General features: G+C 50.3%; 1 protein-coding gene across 1 annotated transcript; it reads left to right on the top strand.

The window, feature by feature from the left end:
• Positions 1-2,548: 2,548 nt before the first annotated feature.
• On the top strand, positions 2,549-20,492 carry LOC114909045 (cyclin-dependent kinase 16-like). The gene is made up of 17 exons (XM_029249507.1): positions 2,549-2,702; positions 3,050-3,229; positions 9,088-9,227; positions 9,725-9,850; positions 10,802-10,858; positions 11,214-11,328; positions 11,726-11,820; positions 12,227-12,289; positions 12,498-12,621; positions 12,734-12,854; positions 13,108-13,205; positions 13,421-13,526; positions 13,907-13,949; positions 14,148-14,238; positions 15,064-15,144; positions 15,275-15,394; positions 17,803-20,492. The coding sequence occupies exons 1-16, from the start codon at positions 2,573-2,575 to the stop codon at positions 15,373-15,375; spliced, it is 1,671 nt and encodes a 556-aa protein (XP_029105340.1). The 5' UTR covers positions 2,549-2,572; the 3' UTR covers positions 15,376-15,394; positions 17,803-20,492.
• The last annotated feature ends 7,355 nt before the right edge of the window (positions 20,493-27,847 follow it).

Raw genomic sequence — 27,847 nt, 5'->3', positions numbered from 1 at the left:
ACACGGCGGCGCGGTGTGCGTGAGTGTGCGTGAGTGAGTGTGCGCGCGTTCGAAACTTGCAACGAACGAGGGCTGGACGGGAAAGAGGGCGCGCGGTACTACTAGGCTGCTCTTTCCTCAGCAGTCCGTGGTGGGGGGGGTCAATAACGGTAAATGACCGTGTTTACTGTCGCTGTTTACTGTGTCCGTCCCGCCGCCGTCTCGAGCTCGAGGTGAAACGAAGGGTGTAAATAAGCGGACCGCAGAACCGCACCGGCGCTGCCCTTCACTGCGGGGGGGAGAGAGGAGAGGAGAGGGAGAGAGGGGAGGGGGGGTCCTGCAGGAACTGCCGGGATACATTACATGATTACATTTATACACATCGCCGGCATACAGTGTTTCTTGGTAAAGTGTTTTTTACTGATGTACACTGTTACTTATGGGGGACGCAGTATTTCTTAGTGGTAAAATGTTTCTCAGTGGTTTACAGTGTTTCTTACTGAGGTAAAATGTTTCTTACTGTGGTAAAATTTTTTTTCTCAGTTGTTTAGTATTTTTTAGTGGTAAAATGTTTCTCACTGAGGTAAAATGTTTCTTACTCTGGTAAAATGTTTCTCAGTGGTATACAGTATTTCTCGATAGTATACAGTGTTTTTAAGCAAGAAGTTCTTAAAAATAATTAGTGCCAAACAGTTAATGTTCGCTGCTGTAGCCTCACACAATTTCCTTGGGGAGCAGTATATTCCATCCATCCATCCATCCATTCATCCATCCTGCAGGGACAGTGTCACATTCAGGACTCAGACAATTCAGGAAACTCTTGTTGACCTCTGATAGTGAAGTGGTTGTAAGGTGATTCCTGTATAACATAAGAGTCCTCGGCTAGTTTGTAATCACTTCTGAAATCCCCTTTTTTATTCCCAATCCCTTTGTTGGATGATTTATGATTTTTCCTTTTCTTTTCCTGTTTCTTTTTATTTTATCGTCTCCCCACCTGTCTGCTGTCTCACAGTTTTCAGAATATTCCTCCTGGTTCCTGACTGCTGCGTCCTTCCGGTGTCCACTCTCTTTACTGTGTCCACTTGGCACTTGGGTCCCTACTATGTGGACATTTGGCACCTGGGAGGCTTAGCTGAACGGGTTTGACCACCGAGCTTTGGGAGTGGGGGTGCTGTGGAGGACCCCAGCCACAGTGTGTTGGGTTTGATATGGGGTTCAACTGCACAGTGCCACCAGCACCAGCAGGAGGTGCTACAGGGGAGTCATGGACAGGCGGAGCCTCCTCTGGGCTTTGCTGTGTACGGCCTCTTGGGTGCCTGCGATGGCTGAACCTTGGGCCACGATGGTCTGATCATGGTGTATGTGACTCGTTCTGTGTGTGTGTGAGATAAAACCCACCTCACCGGGAGACGGCTGCTAATCTCACCTTGTGTCTGCTGAGATGTCGCTGCTTCCTGCCTTGAACCCATGTGCTGTTCTCCCATTCTTTGTGTTTACCTGACCTGCTGGTACTGTTTCATTCATCTGCTTGCAGTGTGTGTGTGTGTGTGTGTGTGTGTGTGTGGGGCCCTGTTCTCCCTGCTTTGTCTGAACCCCCTATAGTTTAGCAGTTTTTGTATGAACCCTGTTGCAGTACGTTGAATGTGTTTAGGTGAAGGTGTCTGTTGCTGCAGTTCCTCACGAAGTGATACCAGTAAGTGAGGTGTCGCCCCCCCAGTGTCACTCCCCGCAGCACCGCTGCTGCCTGTCTCTCTGTTCCTTGCTGGCAATACTGCGGCCGCTCCTGTTCCCCCCCACTGCTTCCTGTCGCCATAGCAGCGCTGGAGCTGGAGCTGCACGTGGTGACTGAGTGAAGCCCTCAGTCGTCGCTAACAGAACCGCCCTCCTTCATCGCTGAGCAAAGGGATGTGCAGAGAGGAGCAGCGATGGGTTTCCATCGTCCCTCTCGTTTGCTTGCTCGCTCCTCCCTTCCTTCTCCCCGCCTTCGATGCAGTGCGTTAAAAAAAAAGTCCAGCGCGTGTGGGATCCCGACCCCCTCCTGCCTGCGTCACCCCGGTCCCGGCTGCCAGACTGCAGCTGCGTGTCTGCGTTTCCACAAGGGTTCAGATGCTTGTAAAATCCATGGCTGAGGAGGACATGGTACTTTTACTGTGGTACAGACACTTGCATGTGAGTATAAAATGCACTGAAGGGTCCCTGTGGCAGGTGATCGCTGTCCCATGTGAGCACAGAGATTTGGGGGGAAATTGTCTTGTGATATTGACACTTATTAATTTCTCAGATACTTTTTAATGAGCTGAAAAGGATCAGAAAACAAATATTTGTCAGCAGACAAAACTGTGGAAACGAAGTGCCGACCGTGCAACAACTTTTAAATGATTTAATCACACTCTCACGCACACACAAGCCTGGCACTGTCAAGGGCCGGAGGTTTTGAGACCCTTTTGAAAGACTGTGGGACTCTGCAGTCCTGAGGGGGGAAGGGATTTTTCTGCTGTATCAGCCAATGTTTTACAGTATTGATCATTGGCTGATTTTGCCCCCCCACCCCCTTGCCCCCCCAGGCACAAGGCCCTCCTTAAGTGCTGATGGGATGGACAGGATGAAGGTGCTCAAGCGGCGGCTGTCCATGAAGCTTCGTGGCGCCGGGCAATCGGATGAGCCGCTGGACGAGCGGGAGGAGCCGGCTCTTCCCGAGGAGCCTCTTGTTCCCCGCACACAGGGTCGGAGCTGAGATGTGCTGCACCCCTACCTGCACGCAGCACACACTCCAGTAACGTGTTGCTAAAGGGAGGATAAGAGCACACTTCGCATGTCACTCTTCGTCACCTTTCACCACCAAGCTCATGACTGCAGTTTGCTTTCGTACATCAGACACACATAGAGCTTCGGTCTCTGTCCAGCTGTCTGTTTTTACCTGTTTGTTAACATGTCTGCTAACCGAGGCAGCTCTCTGTGTGTGTGTGTGTGTGTGTGTGTGTGTGTGTGTGTGTGTGTGTGTTTGTGTCTGAGTGTGAGTGTTTACCTCCTCCCCACACCCTGTAAACATTCTGGCCCCTCCCTTTCTCAGATGTGCTGGCTGACCCCGCCCTTCACCCTGCCCTTCGCTCCGCCCTCCACCAGGCCTCCCACAGTGCACCTTCCTTCCTGCGCCAGTATGCAGGACAGCTGGGCCGCACTGGCCTGCGCCGGGACCCCAGGGGTGCACTGGAGCGCCCCCACTTGGCGCTGCACAGGACCGGATCTCTCGGTGAAGTAAACTCTGTGTGTGTGTGGGTGGGTGGGTGGGTGGGGCTCTGGCTGGGGCTCTTGAGTGTTTCAATCTCCCGGAAGGTGGTTTCTCTTGGAGCAGTAAATTGTGCTCGGAATTTTGTCCTTGTTGACAGGACAGGTGTGTGTCTACTTGTAGTGTACAGGGTTTCTTCGGGTGCCAGTGAAGATATGGCTGGAAACTTGTCCCAGAAAGTGGGTTTACACAACATCTCCATGTGTGCTTCTCTCACTGACATTTTTTGAAACACTTCTGTACTTTGGTTAAGACTGCATCAATAATATGAACATCAGGACTTGAACTAACATCCAAGTGGTCTATAGACAGATACTGTCCTCGTCCTGTCTCCCTCACCTGTTTTCTTGCATCGTTGTTACCTTCAAGGTGAAGAGCTGTGCGTACTTCTGCTACGTCAGCTGAATGTCTCAGCTGCTGTCCTGCATGCGTGCGTGTGTTTGCGTGGTGTGTGCTTGTGTGTGCGCGCACAGCTCATTTCCAGTTTCCTGCAAACATGGTAAAACGGGGTGCGGTGGAGGGTGGTGTGTGGCAAGGAGTTGATGTCGCTTTGCGTCTCGTCGGCTTCTGCTGTAGAGTATCAGTGTGAGGAGCTGTGTGTGCCGTGACTCTCGCTCCTCGTCCGCTGGACGGCGTCCACACACTGCATTAGGCTTCACTCTGGGAGCTTCACGCTGATGCTGGGTGGAGCATTAGCTCCCCTGGCCAATGTGACGAGGGCCACAGTGCATTTCTGGGTACCTGGCATCATCCTCTTATACTGTAGGAACACAGTGCGACAACCTGGAAAGGATGCTGATTCCCATCATGTGTATTGCAGCTGTAGCTCCTGCTTTATACAGTGCTGTGAAAAAGTATTTGCCCCCTCCCTGATTTTTTTTTATTTTTTTGCATATTTGTCACAGTTAAATGATTGAGATCATCAAACAAATGCTAATATTACACAAAGATACCGGAGTAAATACAAAATGCAGTTTTTAATGATGATTTAATTTATTAAGGGAAAAAAGCTGTCCAAACCTACCTGGCCCTATGTGAAAAAGTAATTGCCCCCTGAACCTAATAAATGGTTGTGCCACCCTTGGCGGCAACAGCTGCAATCAAGCGTTTGCAATAACTGGCAATGAGTCTTTCACATCGCTGTGGAGAATTTTGGCCCACTCTTCTTTGCAGAATTGTTTTAATTCAGCCACACTGCAGGTTTTCGAGCATGAACGGCCTGTTTAAGGTCATGCCACAGCACCTCAATCGGATTAAGTCTGGACTTTGACTAGGCCACTCCAAAACCTTAATTTTGTTTTTTTTTTTTTGAGCCATTTAGAGGTGGACTTGCTGGTGTGTTTTGGATCATTGTCTTGCTGTATAACCCAAGTGCGCTTGAGCTTTGAGGTCACGAACTGATGGCCTGACATTCTCCTTCAAGATTTTCTGTTAGAGCACAGAATTCATGGTTCCATCAATTATGGCAAGTCATACCAGGTCCTGACGCTGCAAAGCAGCCCCAGAGCATCACACTACCACCACCATGTTTCACTGTTGGTATAATGTTGTTTTTTTTTTTTTTTTTTAATGAAATGCTGTGTTAGTTTTAGGCCAGATGTACGGGACGCACATCTTCCAAAAAGTTCAACTTTTCTCTCATCAGTCCACAGAATATTTGCCCAAAGTCTTGGGGATAATCAAGATGTTTTTGGCAAATATGAGACGAGCCTTTGTGTTCTTTTGGTCAGCAGTGGCTTTCGTCTCGGAACTCTCCCATGGATGCCATTTTTGCCCAGTCTCTTTCTTATTGTTGAATCATGAACACTGACCTTAACTGAGGCAAGTGAGGCCTGCAGTTCTTTAGATGTTGTTCTGGGTTCTTTTATGAGCTCCTGGATGAGGAGGTCGCCGCGCTCTTAGTAATTTTGGTAGGCCGGCCACTCCTGGGAAGGTTCACCACTGTTCCAAGTTTTCTCCATTTGTGGATAATGGCTATCACCGTTTTGCTTGCGAGCGCCTGGTGGCCAGGTCTATGCCCACGGGGCCTGGCTGGGCTCAGCCCAAAGCCATGACGTGGAGCCGCTCTTCGGTGGGCTCACCACCTGCCAGAGAGACCGTAAGGGGCCGGTGCGTTGTGATTTGGGCGGTGGTCGGGGCCGAGTGCCCGGCCGCCCCAAACCTCGGGCGCCAACTCTGGTTTTTGGGACTTGAAATGTCACCTCACTGGCGGGGAAGGAGCCTGAGCTGGTGCGGGAAGTTGAGAGATACCGTCTAGATATAGTCGGCCTCACTTCCACTCACAGCTTGGGTTCTGGAACCACTCTTCTCGACCAGGGATGGACTCTCCACTATTCTGGCGTTGCTCAGGATGAGAGACGGCGGGGCCGGTGTGGGCTTGTTAATAGCCCCCCAGTTCAGCCGCCATGTGTTGGAGTCTACCCCGGTGAATGAGAGGGTCATCTCCCTGCGCCTTCGGGTCAGGGAACGGTCTCTCACTGTCGTTTATGCTTATGCGCCTAGCGGCAGTGTAGAGTACCTGGCCTTTTTGGAGTCCCTGGGGAGCGTGCTGGAAAGCACTCCCACTGGGGACGCTGTCGTTCTACTGGGGGACTTTAACGCCCACGGGGCAGCGACAGTGACACCTGGAGGGGTGTGATTGGGAAGAACGGCCTCCCTGATCTGAACCCGAGCGCTGAGTTGTTATTGGATTTCTGTGCTAGTCACGGTTTGTCCATACAAACACCATGTTCATGCATAAGGGTGTCCATCAGTGCACTTGGCACCAGGACATCTAGGTCAGAGGTCGATGATTGACTTTGTAGTCGTTTTCTTCTGATCTTCGGCCATATGTCTTGGACACTCGGGTGAAGAGAGGGGCTGAGCTGTCAACTGATCATCACCTGGTGGTGAGTTGGATTCGATGGCGGGGGGAAAAAGCTGGATAGACCTGGAAGGCCCAAACGCATAGTGAGGGTCTGTTGGGAATGTTTGGCGGAGGCCCCTGTCAGAGAGGTCTTCAACTCCCACTTCCGACAGAGCTTCAACCAGGTCCCGAGGGGGACGGGGACATTGAGTCCGAATGGACTATGTTCCACACCTCCATTGTCGGGCGGCGGTTCGGAGCTGCGGCCATAAGGTCTCCGGCGCCTGTCGCGGCGGCAATCCCCGAACACGGTGGTGGACACCGGAGGTAAGGGATGCCGTCAAGCTGAAGAAGGAGTTCTATCGGGCCTGGCTGGCTCATGGGACTCCTGAAGCAGCTGACGGGTACCGGCGGACCAGACGGAACGCGGCTCTGGCAGTCGCCGCGGCAAAAACTCGGGCCTGGGAGGAGTTCGGTGAGGCCATGGAGGAAGACTTTCGGTCGCCTCAAAGAGATTCTGGCAAACCGTCCGGCGACTCAGAGGGGGGAAGCGGTGTTCCGCCAACACTGTTTACAGTGGAAGTGGTGCGCTGCTGACCTCAGCTGAGGATGTCTCGGGCGGTGGAAGGAGTACTTTGAGGATCTCCTCAATCCCTCCGACACACCTTCCGCTGAGGCTGGGACTTGGAGGGGGACTCGTCCATTACTCTGGCTGAAGTTGCTGAGGATAGTCAAAAAACTCCTCGGTGGCAAGGCTCCGGGGGTGGATGAGATCCGCCCCAAGTTTCTCAAGTCTCTGGATGTTGTGGGGCTGTCTTGGCTTACTACGCCTCTACAGCATCGCGTGGAGTTCGGGGACGGTGCCTCTGGACTGGCAGACCGGGGTGGTGGTCCCTCTTTTTAAGAAGGGGGACCGGAGATTGTGTTCCAACTACCGGGGGATCACACTCCTTAGCCTCCCTGGGAAAGTCTATGCCGGGGTACTGGAGAGGAGAATCCGACCGATAGTCGAACCTCGGATTCAGGAGGAGCAATGCGGTTTTCGCCCTGGCCGTGGAACACTGGACCAGCTCTATACTCTCACTAGGGTCTTGGAGGGTTCATGGGAGTTTACCCAACCAGTCCATATGTGTTTTGTGGACCTGGAGAAGGCATTCGACCGTGTCCCTCGTGGCATCCTGTAGGGGGTACTTCGGGATTATGGGGTTCGGGGCTCGCTGCTATGGGCTGTTCGTTCCCTGTATGACCGGAGCAGGAGCTTGGTTCGCATTGCCGGCAGTAAGTCAGACCTGTTCCCGGTGCATGTTGGACTCCGCCAGGGCTGCCCTTTGTCACCGATTCTGTTCATTATCTTCATGGACAGAATTTCTAGGCGCAGCAGGGAACGGAGGGAGGGTGTCTGTTTTGGTGGCCGCAGGATCTCGTCTCTGCTTTTCGCAGACGATGTGGTCCTGCTGGCTTCATCAAGTCAAGACTTGCAGCATGCACTGGGGAGGTTTGCAGCCGAGTGCGAAGCGGCGGGGATGAGAATCAGCACCTCCAAAATCCGAGGCAATGGTTCTCAGTCGGAAAAAGGTGGATTGCTCCCTCCGGGTTAGGGGGGAGTTGCTCCCTCAAGTGGAGGAGTTTAAGTATCTCGGGGTCTTGTTCACGAGTGAGGGAAAAATGGAGCGGCAGGTTGACAGATGGATCGGTGCGGCGTCCGCAGTAATGCGGTCATTGTACCGGTCTGTTGTGGTGAAGAGGGAGCTGAGTCGTAAGGCGAAGCTCTCAATTACCGGTCGATCTACGTTCCTACCCTCACCTATGGTCATGAACTCTGGATCATGACCGAAAGAATGAGATCGCGGATACAAGCGGCAGAAATGAGTTTTCCTCCGCAGAGTGGCTGGGCGCACCCTTAGGGATAGGGTGAGGAGCTCAGTCACCCGGGAGGAGCTCGGAATAGAGCCGCTGCTCCTCCGCATCGAGAGGAGCCAGTTGAGGTGGCTCGGGCATCTGTTCCGGATGCCTCCTGGACGCCTCCCTGGGGAGGTGTTCCGGGCTTGTCCCACTGGGAGGAGGCCTCGAGGCAGACCCCGGACACGTTGGAGAGACTATGTCTCCCGGCTGGCCTGGGAACGCCTTGGGGTTTCCCCAGAGGAACTGGAGGAGGTGTGCAGGGAGAGGGAAGTCTGGAGGACTCTGCTCGGACTGCTGCCCCCGCGACCTGGCCCCGGATAGCGGAGGAAGATGAATGAATGAATGAATGAAATGGGGGGGGGAAAAAAAAAAAAAAAAAAAAAACAAAATCAGGGAGGGGGCAAATACTTTTTCACGGCACTGTATGCATGTTGATATGAGTCCCGTCTTTCTGTGTGTGTGTGTGTGTGTGTGTGTGTGTGTGTGTGAGAGATAGAGAGAGACAGAGAGCATAGGGACAAGCAGGAAGGCAGGCAGGCACACAGACACACGCGCAGGACTCCCGAGTTGTTACCAGAGTGATGGAACGACACGGTCACAAATGAAAGCGCGGTTTGCAGGCGTGGCACCGGACTGTTCCGTGGGGCCGTCATTTCAGTTGCGTACATGCAGGGGTCTTTGAGACAACGTACATTACAGTAATGATACGGTGAGAAGACAGCGCCTCTGTTGCATGATGGGTAGTACTGATGTGGTGCCCTTGTCCTCCTGTGGATACTGGCTGTGAGGAGGTTACAGAGGGAAGGTGGACACCTACAGAGGGGGACCGGTTAGCCACGAGCTGCTCGCTGTGCCCACTGGGCTGAGCCTGGCGTGTGATCCTACTTCTGCCGCCAAGCAATGAAAATGATGATGTTCCTCTTGGATGTGGACAGTTTTCTTGGTGAGGGCGAGTGCTTGTGGTTCTGTTTAGACTCTGGAATGCGACTTGCAGTAGAATTATATCTATGCGGTGGTGTGTGTGTGTGTGTGTGTGTGTGTGTGTTGTGTGTGTGTGTGTGTGTGTGTGTTGCAGGTGTCGTCCATGAGAACAGCAGGGTCACTGCGATGGGTGCTGACGGGGAGAGTGACCAGGCATCTGCCGCTTCCTCTGATGAAGCCCAGAGTCCAGTCCGGGTGCGACTAAGGAATGGAAACCACCGGCGCATCACAGAGGTTCGGGAGGGGTGGGGGGGAAGACTCACTGTGTGGTGGAGCAGCTAACGTGTTTGTGCTGAAGCGAACATGTTTACCTGGTAGGTCGAACACATCTTAGCTCAGTTCTGCACTGGTCATGCAGCAGCAGCAGGGGGCGCGGTGGTTGGTGCTGCTGCCTTGCACACCAAAGCATTTGAAGGAGGTTTGAATCTCACCTTCTGCAGTAGCACCTTCATCGAAGGACACTGTAAAGCCGATATAACATGCATGACGGGCTCCACACTTTCACAGCGTGTTACAAGCGAGGTGCGTTGTAATGAGTTTCCACTTTTGACGAAAGTTTAACTCCAGTTTGCTGCTCAGAGAAGGTGAACGTCAGTAAAAGGAAGTAAAAGTTCTGTGGCAACATATTGAAGCTGAGAGAAGTGGAAGGGTTTACTGCAGGTATGACCGTGTGGTACAACTCAGAGTAAAATGGGAAAAAGAGGCTATTAATGAGGTGCCGCTTCCCTCAGGATATCAACAAGCGCCTCTCCCTGCCGGCGGACATCCGGCTGCCTGAGGGATACCTCGAGAAGTTTGCCATGAGCGGCCCTCCTTTCGCCAGGCCCATGAGCCGTCGCCTGCGCCGCGTCTCCCTGGTGAGTGTTGGCGGGACGTTCGAGATCTCTGTGGAGGACACACCTCACTCTGGACTTGTGCGACAGCCCTGCGGTAACGTGTGCGGAGCCTCCGAGAGTTGGCCTGGGGAACGGTTCGGATTGCGTGCGTGTGTGTGCGCACGCACATGCGCTGCTGTGGACTCTGGGTCACTTCCTCTGCAGGCACTAGTAAAGGAGCTGGACGGGGACGAGTGGCCGTGATGCACTCATCAGCGTCCCCTTTGCATTGTTACTTCTTTGCCCGATCTGTCCACACTCTGCTTGAGTGAAATGTCCCAAATGTCCAATGGTGGAAAAAGGGCACTTTGGCTGAAGTTCCTGCTTCTATGCGGCATCCAGCACGGCAGCTCCCCATACGCTGTCCTCTCTGGAAACTCTGTCCAGTCGTACTGCTCTCCTCGTACTTAGTTCCTGGTTTCAGACGTTCGAGGAGGGTCTCGAAGGCCCCCTGCTCCCGCTGCGTTCCTCACAAACACACAGCAGCAGCTCGTGTGGACGTGTAGAATTAGAGATGGGGCCGCGATCTCAGCTTCTGGAAAGAGCTGAGCTGCTGGATCCTTCCAGAACAAGGTTTGTGTGAGTGAGGTGATTCAGTGAAAAGTCGTGCCACCAAATGTCCAGAGAGATGCGTCCAAACACAATCGAGTAGGAGGGACATGTAATTTGTGGTAGTTACTCGATGCCGAGCCGCGCCCGATGAAAGCTTTACCTCATTTAGCACAGAGACCTCTAAGGGCTCCTTGCTCACAGTCCGACTCCCCCCTTGCTGTCGCCATGGGGACCGCGACTCGTTCTTAGCGGAGACTCTGACTTGTTTTTGGGAGAAACCCTGAGTCGTTCCTGGTAACGACACACATTTGAGTTTGAAGGACACTTTGTAATCATGTCCCTACACACGTCTGACGCTTTCTTCCATCTCCGCGCCTACAGTCCGAGATCGGTTTCGGGAAGCTGGAGACCTACGTCAAGCTGGACAAAGTGGGCGAGGTAAGCGAGCACTTCCACAGGAAGCAGCTCTTTGCTCAGTAGGTGCCTGGTGCTTCATGGCCAAACGAGTAGCCAGAAGGGTGCAGGTTCGTGTGTAACAAGTACATGGCTGCACTGTCACGTTAGACACTAATGAAGTAGTGGTGAGCAATGCAGGTCCTGGACGTGATGACCGAGATGAAGCTCACATCTGTGTGTGTGCGTGTGTGCGTGTGCGTGCATAAAGAACTGAACTAAAAGCAGAGTATAAAATGGTAATGTGTAAAAAGAGAAGAGGAAGAAGGTTATTCCACGAACTGGCCGTCACACGTGTTTTCTTGACTCGGTTCTCCCCCCTCCTGCTTCTCGCCTCGAGGGCACCTACGCCACCGTATATAAGGGCCGCAGCAAACTCACCGACAACCTGGTGGCTCTCAAAGAAATACGGCTGGAGCACGAGGAGGGAGCCCCCTGCACCGCGATCGGGGAGGGTACGTCGCCACCGGGGCTGGGGGGGGTGGGGGGGTCACGGTCACCTCCAGCAAGGAGCCCTAGAAAGCAACAAGACACATGAGCACAAAATGACTTCACTCTCTAAAGTCGGGTGAGTTACCGGCACCGCGGGATTTCAGGTCAGTGACGCTAGAAGGACCCAAAAGGCCTCCGTTCCACAGATGTTTCAGCTCAGGTTGCCTTTATGTCTCTTGACAAGGATTGCTGGCAGTTGAGACACGTAAAGAAACGAGTGCCACGCGGGGCCAGTCGACAAGCACCTTATTTCACAGCAAAGGACCCTGGCTGCGTACCAGGTGCCCTTATGAAGTGCGGTTAACGCACCCTCCTGCACCATTCCTCAGTCTCTGCTCTCTGCTTGTTGGCCCCCTGCAGTGTCGCTCCTGAAGGACCTGAAACACGCCAACATCGTCACCCTCCACGATATCATTCACACGGACAAGTGTCTGACGCTGGTCTTCGAGTACCTGGTGCGTGAAACGTCCGGTCGCCCGCAGTCCACACGCATCCCTCTGTCCGCAGGAGGACTCGTCCACACTGCTGTCCACCCGCAGCACGCTGGAGCACGTTTTCCGTACAACAAAGGGCTGTTTGTTCAGTCATGTTCAAGTACCGATGTTGTCACAGCATTGGGTACAGAGATGGGTGGTGATACAAGAGTGGTAAAAGGTGGTAATACTACAGTATTTTTTTCTACAAGGCCACAATCAAAAGCTATAATGTTCATCATCAAACTCAAAGGTCTTAGTGACACAAACACCTTCAGTGAATATTTCAGTGAGCGTTTCTTTAAGCTTCTTGCCCGTTTCCTGCTGGCTCTCGCCTCTGAGCCCCCCCCCCCCCCCCCCCCCCACCCCGCCCCCAAATCCTATACAGGAACAGGACCTGAAACAGTACATGGACGACTGTGGGAACATGCTAGATGTGCACAATGTCAAGGTGAGGACACGAGTCAAGTGTGCCCAGGTGAGCGTATCGTCTGTGCAGGGTGACAGCAGAGTGTGTGTGTGTGTGTGTGTGTGTGTGTGTGTGTGTGTGTGTGTGTGTGTGCGCGCAGTGCGTGTGTTTATGGAAGGCATGGCGCTGGACATCCGCACCTGGAGCCACTCCTCTCCATAACCGGCCTCCCCATGGCCTTTCGCTGCAGATCTTCCTGTTCCAGCTGCTGCGGGGCCTCGCCTACTGTCACCAGAGGAAGGTGCTGCACCGGGACCTCAAACCCCAGAATCTGCTCATCAACCACAAAGGGGAGCTCAAGCTGGCCGACTTTGGTGTGGCGCTCTGGCTCACACACACGCTTGCGTGAAAACACACAACGGCTCACTCGTGTGTTGCGTCTGTGTTTTCAGGCTGTTTCTCGCGTCCCTTTTGTCCCCGTCCCAGGCCTGGCGCGTGCCAAATCGGTCCCCACCAAGACGTACTCCAACGAGGTTGTGACACTGTGGTACCGCCCCCCCGACGTTCTGCTGGGCTCCACGGACTACTCCACACCCATCGATATGTGGTGAGCGCGCAGAGCGACTCTGTGTCTGATTCCCGACAGGGTGACAAATGGTGGCGCGTGCGTGCGTACACACACACACACACACACACACACACACACACACACACACACACACGCAGAGTGTTGTGAGATTCCCATCATGTGTATTGCAGCTGTAGCTCCTGCTTTATACGCCTGTTGATACGAGTCCTGTCTTTCTGTGTGTGTGTGTGTGTGTGTGTGTGTGTGTGTGTGTGTGTGTTTACTCGTCTAGGGGTGTGGGGTGTATATTCTACGAGATGATAACAGGAAGACCAATGTTCCCTGGATCTACGGTGGAAGATCAGCTTCACTTAATATTCCGTATCCTTGGTGAGTCTGTGACCGTGTGTGTGCCTGGTATGATGCTGTGTGTGTGTGTGTGTGTGTGTGTGTGTGTGTGTGTGTATATACACGCAGCTCTGTGCTCCTTTCTTTCTTTATGTGTGTGTAGCCATGTCATCTGTGTGCCATCTGATTGCTGTGTGTGTGTGTGTGTGTGTGTGTGTGTGTGTGTGTGTGTGTGTGTGTGTGTGTGTCACTCCTAGGTTCCCCTACAGAACTGACCTGGCCAGGAATCAGCCGCTGTGAGGAACTAAAAGCATACAGGTTCCCTCATTACACTGCAGAGCCCCTGGTCCACCACGCCCCCAGGTGTGTGTCTCTCTCCTCAACTCAACCCCCCCTCACTGACCTGTCCACTTGTGTCCCTCTGGACTCGTGACCTGCAGTATTTATTTCTCCCACACCTGAAGCTCGACACCTGTGGGCCATCTGGGTTTTACCTGTTCACCTTAGCCGTTCACATGGGTCACATGGTGTTTTGGCCGATACGCCGCCGTGCCATGCAGTCCTGCGGGGCACCGTGTGTTTTCGGGGTCCTCACCGTACAGCACGAGCACGTCATGTTTAGTGGTCGTCTGTAGCCTGCCGACGTAGGAGTGCTTGTTGCCATCTTGCCGTAGCTTTGCAGCGGCGTGTTGTCGTTATGGGGCCAACGCTCCTCCCTCACCTCTCTCTCCTCCTTTCTGTAGGATTAACAGCGAGGGGATCGACCTCCTGTCCCAGCTCCTCCAGGTGGGTCTCGCACGCACGCACGCACGCGCACACACACACACACACACACACACACACACACACACACACACACACACACACACACGAACGACACGCCTCTCAACCGAACGGAGGAAGCAGAAGCGCAATGGGCCGGTGTACTTAGCAGGTGTGTCCCCCTTTCCCTATCCCTTTTCCCCACCCTTCTGCCGCACCCAGTTCTCGGTGAAGAGCCGCATCTCGGCCGAAGGAGGCCTGCAACACCCCTACTTCTGCAGCCTGGGAAAGGAGGTGCAGACGCTGCCTGACAGTAAGACCTTTTCTCGGGGCGCTGGGCCCGCAGGGCCGAGGTGGGTGGTTTGCTCTTTGAGGCGCGTTTCCTCCCTCGGACATTTGTGGAGGAAGCAGTTCTTCAACGCCGAGACCTTGAAAAGGCAGAATTGTACTACAGATATACTTTTTGTCTCTCGTGTGTCTATCAGCCCTTCCCGTTACTCTTTCATGTGCAATAATTTAACATTTCCCTATGGAAAGCAACCGTGTCACTTCCACTCAAACCGCTGGTGACGGGGGCTCCTCGCTCTCCTCCGATGCGCTCTGTGGATTTCTTTGGCCATCGTTGGCTGTCAGTTACAGTTCCCTCTTCGGCCGTCCAGCGTAGTTACGTCCTTCTTTGACCACTCAGTATTGTAACGACCCGCGTTACTGGGGAGTGTTATCTTTGAGCGGGAACGTGGGTTTATTGTAAATAGTTGGATTGTGGGTAAAATGTGAATTAAGTGTTCAACCGCTGTGGGGACTCATGGGGAGTATAAGGGGGTGAGTGTGTTGGCCAGTGAGAAGAGCAGGAAAGCCTGAGGGGCCCTAGGCAGGCTGGGGAGGCTCCTTGAGGAAAAGGGTCCTCGGACTGAGAGCGTTATTTTCTTGTGTGCTGCTGTTCCAGTAAACCTTCCTAATGAACGCTGTCTGTGCGTCTTTCTTCGCCCCATCCAAACCCAGAGTGCAGCGCTCTGCAGCGTGTTTGTATGTCAGTTTGTATGTTCGTGTGGCATGTGCCTCGCATGTGAGTGTGAGTGCACGTCAAGCTTTGTGTGTTTGTGTGGACACATTCTGATTCTGAGCTCTGCTTCTTCAGCTGCCTCCATTTTTTCAGTGAAGAACATTCAGCTCCGCAGGGACCCGGGGAGGAAGCGTCCAGTGCGCCGCTCTCAGGCAGGTGAGGATCCCTGTCCCTCCTGCCGCACATCGTCAACGGAGACCATGAGAACTGACCCCCCACCCCCCACCCCGCAGCGTGCTCTATCCTCCATCTGTCCTCAGCCTTTCTACCCTTGCACCTCTCACAGCGGACTCTGCGGTGGGCCCCGTGCCGTGGGAGTATGTCCAGAGAGGGGGCTCGAGAGTGGGAAGTCCACCCTACATCACTGCCTCCTCTTCCACAAGCTGAAAAGGCTCCGCCCACTCTGGTAAACACATGGCCTTTCGCTGGGGCTTCCGCCTGTTTCTTGTGCCTTCGTCTCCTGCACAGTTTGCTCTCCTGGCATGTCCGAGGGTACGGTGCACGTCTAGTTCGTTAACTGCTTGAGACATGAAGATGGGCAGAGGGGCAAACAGCAGGTTCAGTCATAACATTAATAGTCTGGGTGCCACACAACAAACATGGTTTGCACATAGTAGTAAAGAAACTTCACACACTTGTGTGTGAACTACACTGTCACTAACAGTCGATGGGACCTTGTGGGCGAGTGAGGTCCCCAGAATAAGATTTCTGATTTTCAGATTTTGACATAACGCTTTATTGGAGATTTTTTTCAGTTCCAGTAGCTTATGACTGGAGCCTGAGAGGGAAAAGTGACAGCAGTGTTGTTTTTGAGACATTTCCTTGTGGAAGATGATGAAATGTGTGTCATGCGTGTGAAAATGTGACTAAGCAAAGTAGGTAACTAAGTAACGGTCAGTAACTGAATGTGACACCTTTAGCTGCAACGACTGCAACTGAACCCTTCCTGTAGCTGTTAACCAGGGTCTCTCACCACTGTTTAGGAAGTCTGTCCCACTGTTCCGTGGAGAACTTATTCAGCTCAGTAACATCTGCAGATTTTCCAGCATCAATGGCTCTTTTCAGGTCTCGTCTTCACATCTCATTTTGGGAATCTCAAGATCCAATCAAAGTTAATTTCAGACAACTGCAAAAACAAAGGCAATGGGAGAACCTTCTCATAGTGCTCTAGTGTTTTGCTGCTGTGGAAAGAAAGCTGCGGAGAAACGCTGCGCCGTGCTGGTCTGGTCTCCGTGGACCAGTGTAACCTGGGCTAAAGCGCACAGGCGACACGAGGACGTCAACAGAGTGGCCATTTGTCAGTGTTGAGGGGAGACCAAGGGTTAACTTTCTGTGCACCTGCAGTAATTCTGGATGGAAGCCGAGGCTCTGGCTTCTTCCACTTGAGGCAGAGGTTGTGTGAAGGAAACACACAAGGTGCTGATTTTGGGCCACCGCTGGCCTTCCGTCTCACAGAGGGCACATTCTCGAGAAGGCACATCGGCGCCGTTCCACTTGACTCCTTATCCAGCAAGACCAGCTGAGTGACGAAGCAGCAACAGCTGAAGACTTAAATGTTCCCCTTGGTCACCTGCTCATGTATTAGCTCTGTCTCACCTCTAGGTGGAACTGTGCCCACGCGCGCTCTTTTTCCAGCGTTGGGTGATTCCGGAACATTCCTGTTCTTATTCTTGCATAATAGGAACACACGTACACTTGTGTGTAAGTGAACCTGTGTATCTGGCAATGGTGTTTCTCTGCCTGATCAGAATGTCGACTTATTTTCGGAGCCTTCTGGGGAAATTTGTGAAATTATACTTTGTTGTTATATTTCTCTCAACTCTGGGAAAATTAAAGCTAGTAATAGACTCATGAGATTCAGCAGGTGGTGCAGGGATTAGAGCCACTGCCTTCCACTCCAATATCCAAGGTTCCAGTCCCACTTCCTGCTATAGTCTCCTTCATCAAGGTAGTTCCTCTGAACTGGTGCGAACCAAATGACCCTGCTGTGTAAATACTGGGTAAATCAGTGTATATCCCTCACACTAAATGGCTTTGTTTCCATTTTCTGTGGTATATTAGAGTTCCCACTAGGAAACATCTGTCCATAATGAAATGTTGAGCAGTTTGGATAGGAGGACAGTGTTTTTGTGGTATTGCAGTTAGTGCTGTCAGCTGGAGAGATGAGGCACGGTGGTCCACTGTGTCCAAAGTGCTGATTTTAACAGCTGATGGAGGAGTTCCCTTCGGGGGTGTGTGTCCCCTCCTTAGAATTCCTTCTGTCCACTTAGTAAGTGAGACAAACTGATTGATGATGTGGCAACAGCTGAAGTGGCACAAGTTCAAGGCCGGGCGCTTCGCCGCGGCCCTTGGTGGCCACTAGAGCACGCTGAGAGTACGCAGTCGGCATGGGGAATATGCGGTATGTGTCGTGTCTGCTGTGTCACGTGTACAGGGGACATCTCAGTGTACTGCAGTGTGGCTTGTGTGTTTAGCTGCATGAACTTTTTTGTATTAAAAATGGCATGGACCCTGTAGGTGCCCAAGTAACCCTACAGGTACAGCTGTAAGGAGATGAAGATAGATGGATGGTCCGTGGTTAGGTGCATATACATGCATGAGCAGTACATATGCATACACTATATACACAGGTAACTGGGTTGATAGATAGATGGAGAGAAGGAAGGATGGATGATGGATGGATTGACTGACTTATGCCTGATTAGATTTGTTCTGCACTGTGTAGCTATGTGTTGAAGTCTGCTTTACTTTCTTCCGTCAGCTCGTCTCTCCGCTCTCGTCTCTTGTCTCTCCCCGTCTCTCCTTGTGTCGCAGGCCAGGCGCGGAGCCATCGGCAGAGTGTGCTACTGTTGGGGTGAACTGGGACTGCACCCCCACCCCAAGTCAATGCGCGAGGAAGAGGGAAGGAGCCGCAGCTGCAGATGCCCCGTCCCTCGAGGAATTATGTTTGTTCCGCATTCATCCATCTACGCAATCAGTCGCTCATGGGAATCTTGATTTGTGGACGTGGAGCCGCTGCACGGGATCATTTCACGTGGGTGTCCATGCAGAGTCTTCCAGAGGTTTGAGTCACAACTAATGAACAAGGAGAGGGAAGCAAATGCTGGTGCTCACAGTGCTCAGGAGGAACTGTGTGTGTGTGTGTGTGTGTGTGTGTGTGTGTGTGTGTGTGTGTGTGTGTGTGTGTGTGTGTGTGTGTGTGTGTGTACCTCGTCCTTATGGCTCTCAGTGTGTGCGCCCGTGTGGTTCTCTAATCCTCAAAGGTCACACACAAACTTGTCCCCCTCCCAAGTGTCCTCGGCTCTTCAGCAGGGCTTCCAATCTCCAGCCGTAAATCAGCGCACCTGTTCCCTCGCACCTGGAGCCTTCGCTCAGTGGCGAATGGGGAGGGGTGGCACTCTCGGAAACACAGGTCATGGAGAGGTCACACAGAGGTCGTCCACCAACATGCCGTACTGTTGGCACCACTTTTACCATGTTCTGGTGCGCTGTGGTGGAGGAATGAGTCGGGATCCAGCTTCACTGAGTGGAAGACATTTCTCCAGGGCACTCAATATTTGGACCTTTTTCTGCTATGCAGTGGAGTTTTTTGGTCCTCTGGAGTGCATTCAGTGTCATAAGTTATTACTTTTGCTTTCCTTCTGACACCGGTGCACCTTAAACTTGTGTTTCAAACCTTTTCCCTCATGCGCCCTACTGAGACTCCATTTATACACGGTAATTACGGACTCCGTATATAACTTTCATAAGAGCTAAGCAGCAGCCAAATATTGCACATGTGACTTTTATGAGAAATAAAAAAGCTTGAGTGCGCTGGTGTGGTCAAAGCGACGTGGCCCCTGTTGAGCACCTGCTGTGCTTCATACTGCGCTAGTACCTTCGCCTTCCTATGCTGCTTGGCAGAAGGCTGATGTAGAATTACACTAATAGCGGTATCACTGTCTTATAACGCTAGTGCGAGAAGTATAGCTGTGACTGGACACAAGATCCCTTAACGCCGTGTGAGCCAAGCGTACACTGCAGTGCAGCATGCCGCTAGAAGCAGTGTTTGCAACATTATCAGCTCTCACAGGTCGTCTGATCGCCACTCTTCTGGAAGCATTTTGATATTCTCATACTTTTTTGTAGTTATGTACTCTTGTACTTATACACTAAATCACCGCTTTGCTTGCATGTCACTTCAAAGGCACTAATCTGAGATCAGTGGTGAACCCAGCACTTCCAAAGCTCAGGAACTGGTTTTTCTGTTGTAATCTGTGCATTTATTGTTCTGAATCCATGACATCATTTCCGTTTGTTTGTGAGAAAAGGACGAGTTGTGAGTAGACCTTGAGAATATAGTAAAACTGTTAGGTTTGACATGGCAGGATTAGGTCCTGTCTGGATATTTTACAACGCCAGGTTACCTCAGAAAAACAAAATATGCAGAACTGACAATGTGAGCTGAATGAAATCCACTCTGCTGAAATGTGTAGGGCTGAACTCCTTATGCCATGTCAGACAGTGAACTGCCTGGCTGAAGAAAAACTTGAATCGCTTTGAGTTGAATAACCGACTTTTGGGTCCAACACCAGGAAGCGTCTTGAATCTCGCACTTTAAGTCCAGTCCACTAGTCGTAATGACTCATCTTAAAAAGTACAACAGCCTATCGTGTAGCGAACAGTGGAGTTGTGTATTTTCAAAGATGGAAGCATTTTCCAGTTTATTTTTGACTGCATATTTGTCACTTATCTGTCTTCTAAATGTTCTGTTTACGAAGGGAAACCAGCGTATGATGCAACCTGTGTTTACCCTCCGTGCCGATAGATGGCAGTAAAGAGGCCCTTATGCAATACGAGGGTGGGTCAAATGGCAATAAAAAACATCGAAGCAGAGCAGTGTGGGACCCCCTGAGTGCAACCCACTTCCCAAGTGCATACATCTCGTGGGAGAACCCTAATGCTGTCCCTAACCCTGAGTTGTAGTGATCAAGATGAGAGGCGTTGGAGACAGAGTATTTTTATTTCTGCTCATTTTACATAGTTTTCATGTAATGAAGCCTGGAGTAAATGGTTCCAAGCCATTTATTCCAAGTTTCATTAAATGAAAACTATTTTAAAATTTATTACAGCTAAATGAGAGATTTCTGCAAAATCTAACCTGCATATAAATGGAGGATTGTGTATTTTTAAGGTGTCATTGATTGTGACTGGGTGGTTAATTTGATTCTGGAGTTCCGACTGAAACGAGTTAGAAACAGACTTCCGGGCTCAGTAACGTTTGTCAGTTGAGGAGTTGGCAGCGTGCTGAGTGCCTGGCATTCTGCTGCTTCTTTCCCCACCAGTTTCTGTGTGACGTTACCTTGATTTTAGGGCCCCATGGCGTCCCATCGTGGAGGTTACCCACACACCTCTCGCTTTACTGCCGCCTAATTTCATCCCTCCGCTGCCGGCAGGGATTTCATTCCGCTTTCAGGTTCTGTGTACCTATGTCGTCCAAGTGCCACATCATACTGTCCTTCTTCCGTTCTAATCAATGTTTTGTCTGTTTTCATTGCTTCATTTTTTCACTTCGATTAGCAAATGGATCTGCAAAGTGTACAAAATGCACTTTAACTTTTACTGTACCATCCAGCATTAATTTCTACCTCACTAGATAAAATTGTGTTAAGAACTTTCTATATAATGTGAAGGACATTTATGACTGATTATAGTTTCATAAATGCAGTAGTAAGTGAAAATACTTATGACTAATGAATGATGATGAGAATAATAAAACATAAAAATATGTCTCAGACTGATTTGTTTTATTTCACCAAGTAGGTTTCTTTAGTATGTTGTCAGCGTCAGTCTGGATTTCCCTCGTCTTTCTTTAACCTTTATATCCCCAGAACGGTAAGGAGGCACCAGTGAGGCCTTCATTTCATAAATCTTTGTACATTTAATTTAATTTAGTGATGGACGCAAAGGATAGTGTGATCACACACCTTTTGGAGCAGGTGGAACAAACAGCAGGATGAACGAGAAGTTGAACATTATTCACTGAAGAACTTTACCACGGTATTCACACATCCATCCACGAGGGCCAGTGGCACCTTCTCACTGTACAGTGTGGTGTTCACACATTTTTTCTTCAGTTTTTTTCAAATGTTATTCTTAAACATTCCCAGTGTCTTTACATTTCATCCTGCATTTATCAAATTAACTGTCGATATTGTATATTAAAACGTATGGTAGCTGAACAGGTGTAACACGCAGAGTACTATATTTCCTGTAGTTTCATTTAGATAATTTAGATCCTTTAGCTTTCAAGTATTTATATGTGAAAGTTATTCCTCTCTGGCTCAATCCAAGTAAATTATCAGTAACTAAAGGAAGTTTCTGAGGAGGGAAGATATTTCTGAATCATGTAGCCTGGAACAAGTACTGTTTTCTCCTTCATTGCATTCCACACCTCATTCTGTCCTCTTGCCTCCCCCTCGACACACTGAGGACTTTGCCGAGACTGGGTTTGGTTTTTCTAGGTAGCAGTTCCTCAGGTGGGGGCCACAGTGAGCTCTTGGGGGGCTCAGCCTGGAGGTCAGTGCACCCAGAGGTTTTAGTTTCTTCCTTAATTTGGTGCCAAAACATTTTAGTTCGCCTTGTGTGCTGGATGCTGTAGCTAACTGACTGCCCACATTTCAGTTTCATAACTTCTTTTTTTTATTGGAGCTGAAAAAGGTGGCGTGTTAGAGCTTTAGAAGCAGTAGTCGAGTAAAGTACTGAAATTATTCATCCAAAAATTTACTTGAATAAAAGAAAAAGCATGTGGTTTAAAAAAAGAAAAAAACTGTTTGAGTAGTGAAATTGCACAATGAAAATTAAGCTTTTTGATGTTCCGAAAGAGCAATGTCACAGAAACTGAATTACGTTTCAACTCATGTCCGAACGGGCAGTACAGGCACTGTGAGGCACTGGCGCTACACAGGGCAAGTGGGTCGTGGAAATAGCAAAATAAGCAGTGAGCATATTAATTTACATATCAATGAACAATGAAGTATTTTACAGCTTTCAAGAACTTGATTTTGCAGGTAAATGCTGACTTGAAACTCTCCACTAGCAGTTCCAAGTAAACCAAAATACTTCAGAACAGTAATACTTTATATATTTATTTGTGTCATTGACGAGGATGCGAGGCTGAGGAATTGGTGAAGACCCAGTTGCGGGTTCTTTTATTGAAATCTCAAGCAAGGAGCAGACAAGAGTCGTTGGGGATGGACGTGGGTTGATCGAGGAGCAGATGTTCTTGGGATGAGACTGGAGACAAGGTCAAAGGAGCAAAGCAGAGGGTCTGGAATCGGGATGTTGGAAGCAGGAAACAAGGGTAAAGAAACGAAAGGGATCTGGGAGAACAAGGAGGTAGGTACTGTTTCTTGCTTACATGCAGGAGATGCAGCTTCACTCTAAGAGGTTTTGCAACCAGGTGTGCCGGACTGGCCTCTTTATACCTTGCTGCTTTGATTAGGAGAAGGTGTGGGCGTTTGGCACGGGGTCGTGGGCGTGACAGTCCCCTCTCCCCTACAGGAGGCTCCTGCTGCCCTGTAGTCCCTGGATGGAGATTCCCTGGGCCTGGGTGCTGGCTGGTCTGGGTGGTCCCTGCGGAAATCAGACATCAGAACAGTATGTCCTGTGCAGAGACACGACGCTGTTCCTCCGAGCCATACCCATCCAAGTCAACCAGGTATTGTATTCCCCTGCGCTGACACCTGGAGTCATGGAGCATCTGAATGGTGTACGTTGGGGCCCCATCCTCCTTGATCAGCGAGGGTGGTGCAGCTTCTCGAGGGGCCTGGAACAGGGACATCCTGTATGGCTTGCGGTGGGATACTTGGAATGTGGGGCACACACGTAGCTGCTGGGGCAATTGCAACCGGTAGGTCAGCGGCTTGACCTGGAGAAGAATCTTGAAGGGGCCGATGTATTGTGGACTGAACTTCTTTGATGGGAGCCGCAACTTGATGTCCCTAGTGGACAACCATACCCTTTGTCCTGGAAGGAAGGAGAGGGTGCGTTGGTGTTGATCTGCCTGCTGTTTAAACTGGGGGGTGCTTTGGTGCAGATGGTCCTTCACAACGTTCCAGGCCTCTTCGCAGCCCTGGAGTCACATGTCAACCGCAGGCATGTCACTAGGCCCTGGATGCCATGGGAATAGAGGAGGCTGATACCCTAGAGCACACTGAAAGGGGGAGAGGCCAGTGGATGCGTGAGATAGAGAGTTGTGGGCGTATTTGGCCCAGGGTAGAAACCAGGACCATTGGTGTTGCTTCTGGCTGCAATAGCTATGAAGGAATCTCCCGATGTCTTGATGAAGTCTCTCCACCTGGCCATTCTCTTGGGGGTGGTATCCTGATGTGAGACTCACCTACACCCTTAACTTGTGCCAGAACGCCTTCCAGACTTGTGAGGTGAACTGGGGGACTCGGTGGGACACGATGTCATCTGGGAGGATATAAAGTGAAAGACATGTTGGAATAGGGCCTCTGCAGTTTCAAGTGCCATGGGGAGTCCTGGCAGTGGGATTAAGCAGCATGCTTTGGAGAAACGGTCAATGATTGTCAGTATGATGTTATTATCCTCCGAAGGAGGAAGGTCTACTAGGAAATTGACTGCCATGTGGGACCATGGCCAGGATGGTACTGGCAGGGGCTTCAGTAATCCTACGGGTTTCTTGTTTGGGGTCCTGGCCTGTGCACAGACCTCACAGGCCTCTGTACTCCTGGACGTCCTCTCGGATGGAGGACCACCAGAATTGCCCTTGCAGGAGGGAGACCGTTCGTCGGTAACAGGGGTGCCCAGCGACTAGGGAGTCAAGAGCTCATTGGAGTAGTGAAGGTTTCATGCTTACCGGGACATATTCCTTACCGACAGGCTTGTCTGCTGGACAGGGCTCTGTTTCCCGGGCAGTCCGGAGGTCCTGCAAGAACTGCCACCGAACGGGAGCTACAATACAAGTCTCAGGTAAGATGAGCTTTGGTGAGGCTGGGGGCGAGTTCCTGTCATGCATGGGTGTCAGCCCTGGTTTTTTTCATGCCTGGCTGGTATGACACCGTGAATCTAAAGTGGGTGAAAGATAATGCCCATCAGGCTTGACTTGGGTTCAGGCGGCAAGCCGTTTGTAGGTACTCTAGGTTGCAGTGGTCTGTGAGAACCAGGAATGGGTTTGCAGAACCCCTCCAACAAGCGTTGCCACTCTTCCAAGGCTAATTTGATGGTCAAAAATTCCCGATTCCCTATGTTATAATTGCCCTTGGCTGGGGACAATTACCGTGGAAAGTAAGCACAGGGATGAATTTTCTGTGGGATGCCTTGCTATTGAGATAACACTGCTCCGACCCCCACGACTGAAGTGTCCACCTCAATTACAAATGGTAGCGAAGGATCCGGGTCTTTGAGCATAGGCGCTGCGCTGAACTGCTCCTTAAGTTCCCGCAAGGCTTTCAGTGCCTTGTCGGTCCACATGAGATAACCCGTTAGGGGGGTGGCCACCAAGCTGAAACCTCAAATAATCCTCTGATAGAAATTTGCAAAACCCATAAATCGCTGTAGGGCTTTCACTGAGACAGGTCTGGGCCACTCCAAAACCGCTCTGACCTTTTCGGGATCCATAGTTTCCCCATGCACACTCAGAATGAACCCGAGGAAAGAGACTTGTTGCTGACGGAAAAGGCACTTCTCACCCTTTATGTAGAGGAGGTTAGCCAGCAACCGCTTTAACACGTGCTGCACCTGCTGGACGTGCTGTTCCCTCGATCTGGAGTAGATGAGGATATCATCCAAAAAGATGCACTTGTTGACCAGATTCCCCAAAATGTGGTTAACAAAGGCCTGGAACACCGATGGTGCATTCGAAATACCGAAAGGCATCATCATGTACTTGTAGTGATCGAGGGAGGTGCTGAAAGTGGTCTTCCACTCATTCCCTTTCTGGATCCGGATGAGGTTATATGCACTCCGCAGGTCAAGTTTTGTGAACACCTGGGCCCCATGGACCTGTTCCAGAGCTGCAGTAATGAGTGGTAGGGGATGAGGATACTTGACAGTTATTGTGTTGAGCCCCTGATAATCAATGCACGGGCATAGCCCTCCATTCTTTTTCTCAATAAAGAAAAACCTGCAGAGGCCAGTGAGGTCCAGGGCTGAATTATCCCAGAGGCTAATGTCTCAGTCACATACTCCTGCATGACCTTTTGCTCGGGCAGAGACAGAGGGTACACTCTGGCCCAAGGGGGAGAAGTGCCTAGCAGGCGATTGATCGCACAATCCCACGGCCAGTGTGGGGGCAGGGTGATGGCCCTGCTTTTGTTGAAGACCTCCATGAGGTCTTGGTACTCTTTCCGGATTACCAAAGGCTGAGCTTAGTTGGGGCCTTTGACGGAGGTGGCTTGACAGGGGAGAGACAGATGGGCCTTAGCACACTGCGGACACCACTCTACGAGTTCCCTGGTGCTCCACGTGAACACCGGGTCGTGTTTGGTGAGCCAAGTGAAACCCGGGATGACAGTATGAAGAGTATCTGGGGACTGGTTAAGAAAAAAAACACAAGGTCCTCCATGTGGCACGCCCCGACATGCAGACTCAGAGGCTCGGTTCATGACTCCACTTCCCCAGTGCCCAGTGGTTGCCCATTGAGAGCACTGACACGTAACGTTATGTCACACCCCCATGTTGGAATGCCATGTATCCTGGCGAAAGCTGAATCCATAAAACAGCTAGCTGCCCTGGAATCCATCGGTGACCCCCAGGACATGACTATGGGCACTGTTACATGGTTTATGGGCCTGTGAAAACCACTCACTTTTGAATCCTGGCTGGGATCTCTAGGAAAACCAGGCAGGTGGCATAAAATGTCCGGGGTCACCACAGTATAGACACAACTGGCTGCAGAACCAGCGTTACCTTTTGTCCAGGGTCAGGTGCCCCTGTCCAACCTGCATGGGCTAAGGGGACTCGGGAGGGGCATTGGTCACAGGTGGGGCCAGCCAGAGATGCTGTGTTTGTTCCCAGGCCAGGTTGTCAATCATGATTGCGGTTCCCACAAAGCGGTCGAACGTCCAATCTTCCCCTCAGTAGGGCAGCTTGGCCTGAATCCGTGGGTGCAGGCCATTCCTGAAGCTCACCAGAAGGGTTGTTGGGTTCCAGGTGCTTTCTTTTGCCAGTGTCTGGAACTCCAAGGAATATGCCTCCACTGAGCGATTGCCCTGCTGAATTTGTGTCAGGCAGTGGCTGGCAGTGTGGGTTGAGAGCAGGTGATCATGTTTCTTAAAACACTCATAGGTGGTAGGGATGTGTTTCTTCCAGATGGCCGTGGCCCATTTGAACATGGGTTCAATCAGCAATGAAATCAAGTAGGTGATCTTAATGTCATCTGTCTTATACACCTGTGGCAGGCTTGAGAAGAAACCCCTGGCATTTGTCGGGGGGGCCGTTGTACCTTTCGAGGAGCAGATGTCGTTCTTAGGATGAGACTGGAGACGAGGTCGAAGGAGCAAAGCAGAGGGTCTGGAACCAGGATGTCGGAAACAGAAAAGATGGGGAAAGGAACGAAGGGGATCTGGGAGAACAAGGAGGTAGATACTGCTTCTCACTGACACATGGGAGATGCAGTTTCACTCTAAGAAGTTCTGGAACCAGGTGTGCCAGACTGGTCTCTTTATACCCTGCTGCTTTGATCAGGAGCAGGTGCAGGTGTCTGGCATGCAGTCATGGGCATAACAATATGTTTACAGTAATATAATTTGTTAGTTTTTTTCACACCTTTTGCTTATGAAGAATTTAAGAGCATGCATGCAAAATGCAGCCTGGATCCTCATTAGTGGTATGAGCTTAAATATACAACTGGACATTTATAATCAAAGTTGACATTGACTTTTCGATATTGAGTTAATGTCCTAACAGCCTTTACGTTAATGAGAGGAAGAGATGAATGATAACCAGAGACGAAGTAGTGCGTAACTTGCTAACTTTATTGACTAATTTCTGACAGTGTTTAACAAGAAATTCATATTATATGAATGCCTGTCAGTTCCTGTAAAGCTTGATTTTTCTGCTCTTGTCATCATTCAGCTTCTTTACCCTGGAGAAAACAGAATGGAAAAAATCAAGAATCAGTCATACTGTACTGTATGTCCCTTATTGTAACATATTTAAAGCTTTATTTTAATGTGTACTTTTTACGGTCAACATATCATGTTTAAACTGTAGCGTATACCAGAAAATATACAAAATATAACAAATAAGTAATAGAAAATCATGTCCATTATGGACCATATTTTTTATTTGAGAAACATTATACATCATGTATTATTGAAAATAATAAAATTTTGAAAGCTGCTTTCCTATATTTTTGTTATAAGTTTGCAATGGTTTTTATTTCATATGCACCTGCAAATAAAGCACAAAATCGAAGGCTTTTCAAACTGCTTCGGAAAGTTAACTGATTGTTGTTGAGTTACAATGAGTATGTTTGTTTGGCCTCACTTTGTGTTACAACTGCTACTCATTTTTCTCTTTGTTCTGTCATTTGCTGCTGGCTGTTGCTCTGTTCGTATTCTAAAGGTGTGAAGAATTAGAGCAGTTCAACACTTATTGCAGAACCTTGACCTTAGGGATGGTTCCTAGTCTGCAGGCATTAGCTCTTTTAATACTTTTATAGCTTTTATACTCTTAGTCATATTCATCTTTTTTCTTTCCTATACTTTTCCACAATTTTTTAATTGGTGACTGGTTTAAAGCTTTAAAACACAGTGACAATCTCATGGCAAAATGTGCTACACTAAATACAATCCTACTGATATTCTGTCCTAAACTAATTGTGCCTGTAGTGTCTTAAAGATACTAGGGT

This window comes from Scleropages formosus, unplaced genomic scaffold, assembly GCF_900964775.1.
Source record: "Scleropages formosus unplaced genomic scaffold, fSclFor1.1, whole genome shotgun sequence".
Taxonomy (NCBI): Eukaryota; Metazoa; Chordata; class Actinopteri; order Osteoglossiformes; family Osteoglossidae; genus Scleropages; species Scleropages formosus.
This window is presented reverse-complemented; position numbering and strand designations above follow the sequence as displayed.

Excerpts from the sequence above, each read along its gene's own strand:
- LOC114909045 (XM_029249507.1), top strand. The coding sequence starts at position 2,573 with ATGGACAGGATGAAGGTGCTCAAGCGGCGGCTGTCCATGAAGCTTCGT. Across the intron at positions 3,230-9,087 it reads GCACAGGACCGGATCTCTCG|GTGTCGTCCATGAGAACAGC; the intron begins GTGAAGTAAACT and ends TGTGTGTTGCAG. Across the intron at positions 9,228-9,724 it reads ACCACCGGCGCATCACAGAG|GATATCAACAAGCGCCTCTC; the intron begins GTTCGGGAGGGG and ends CGCTTCCCTCAG.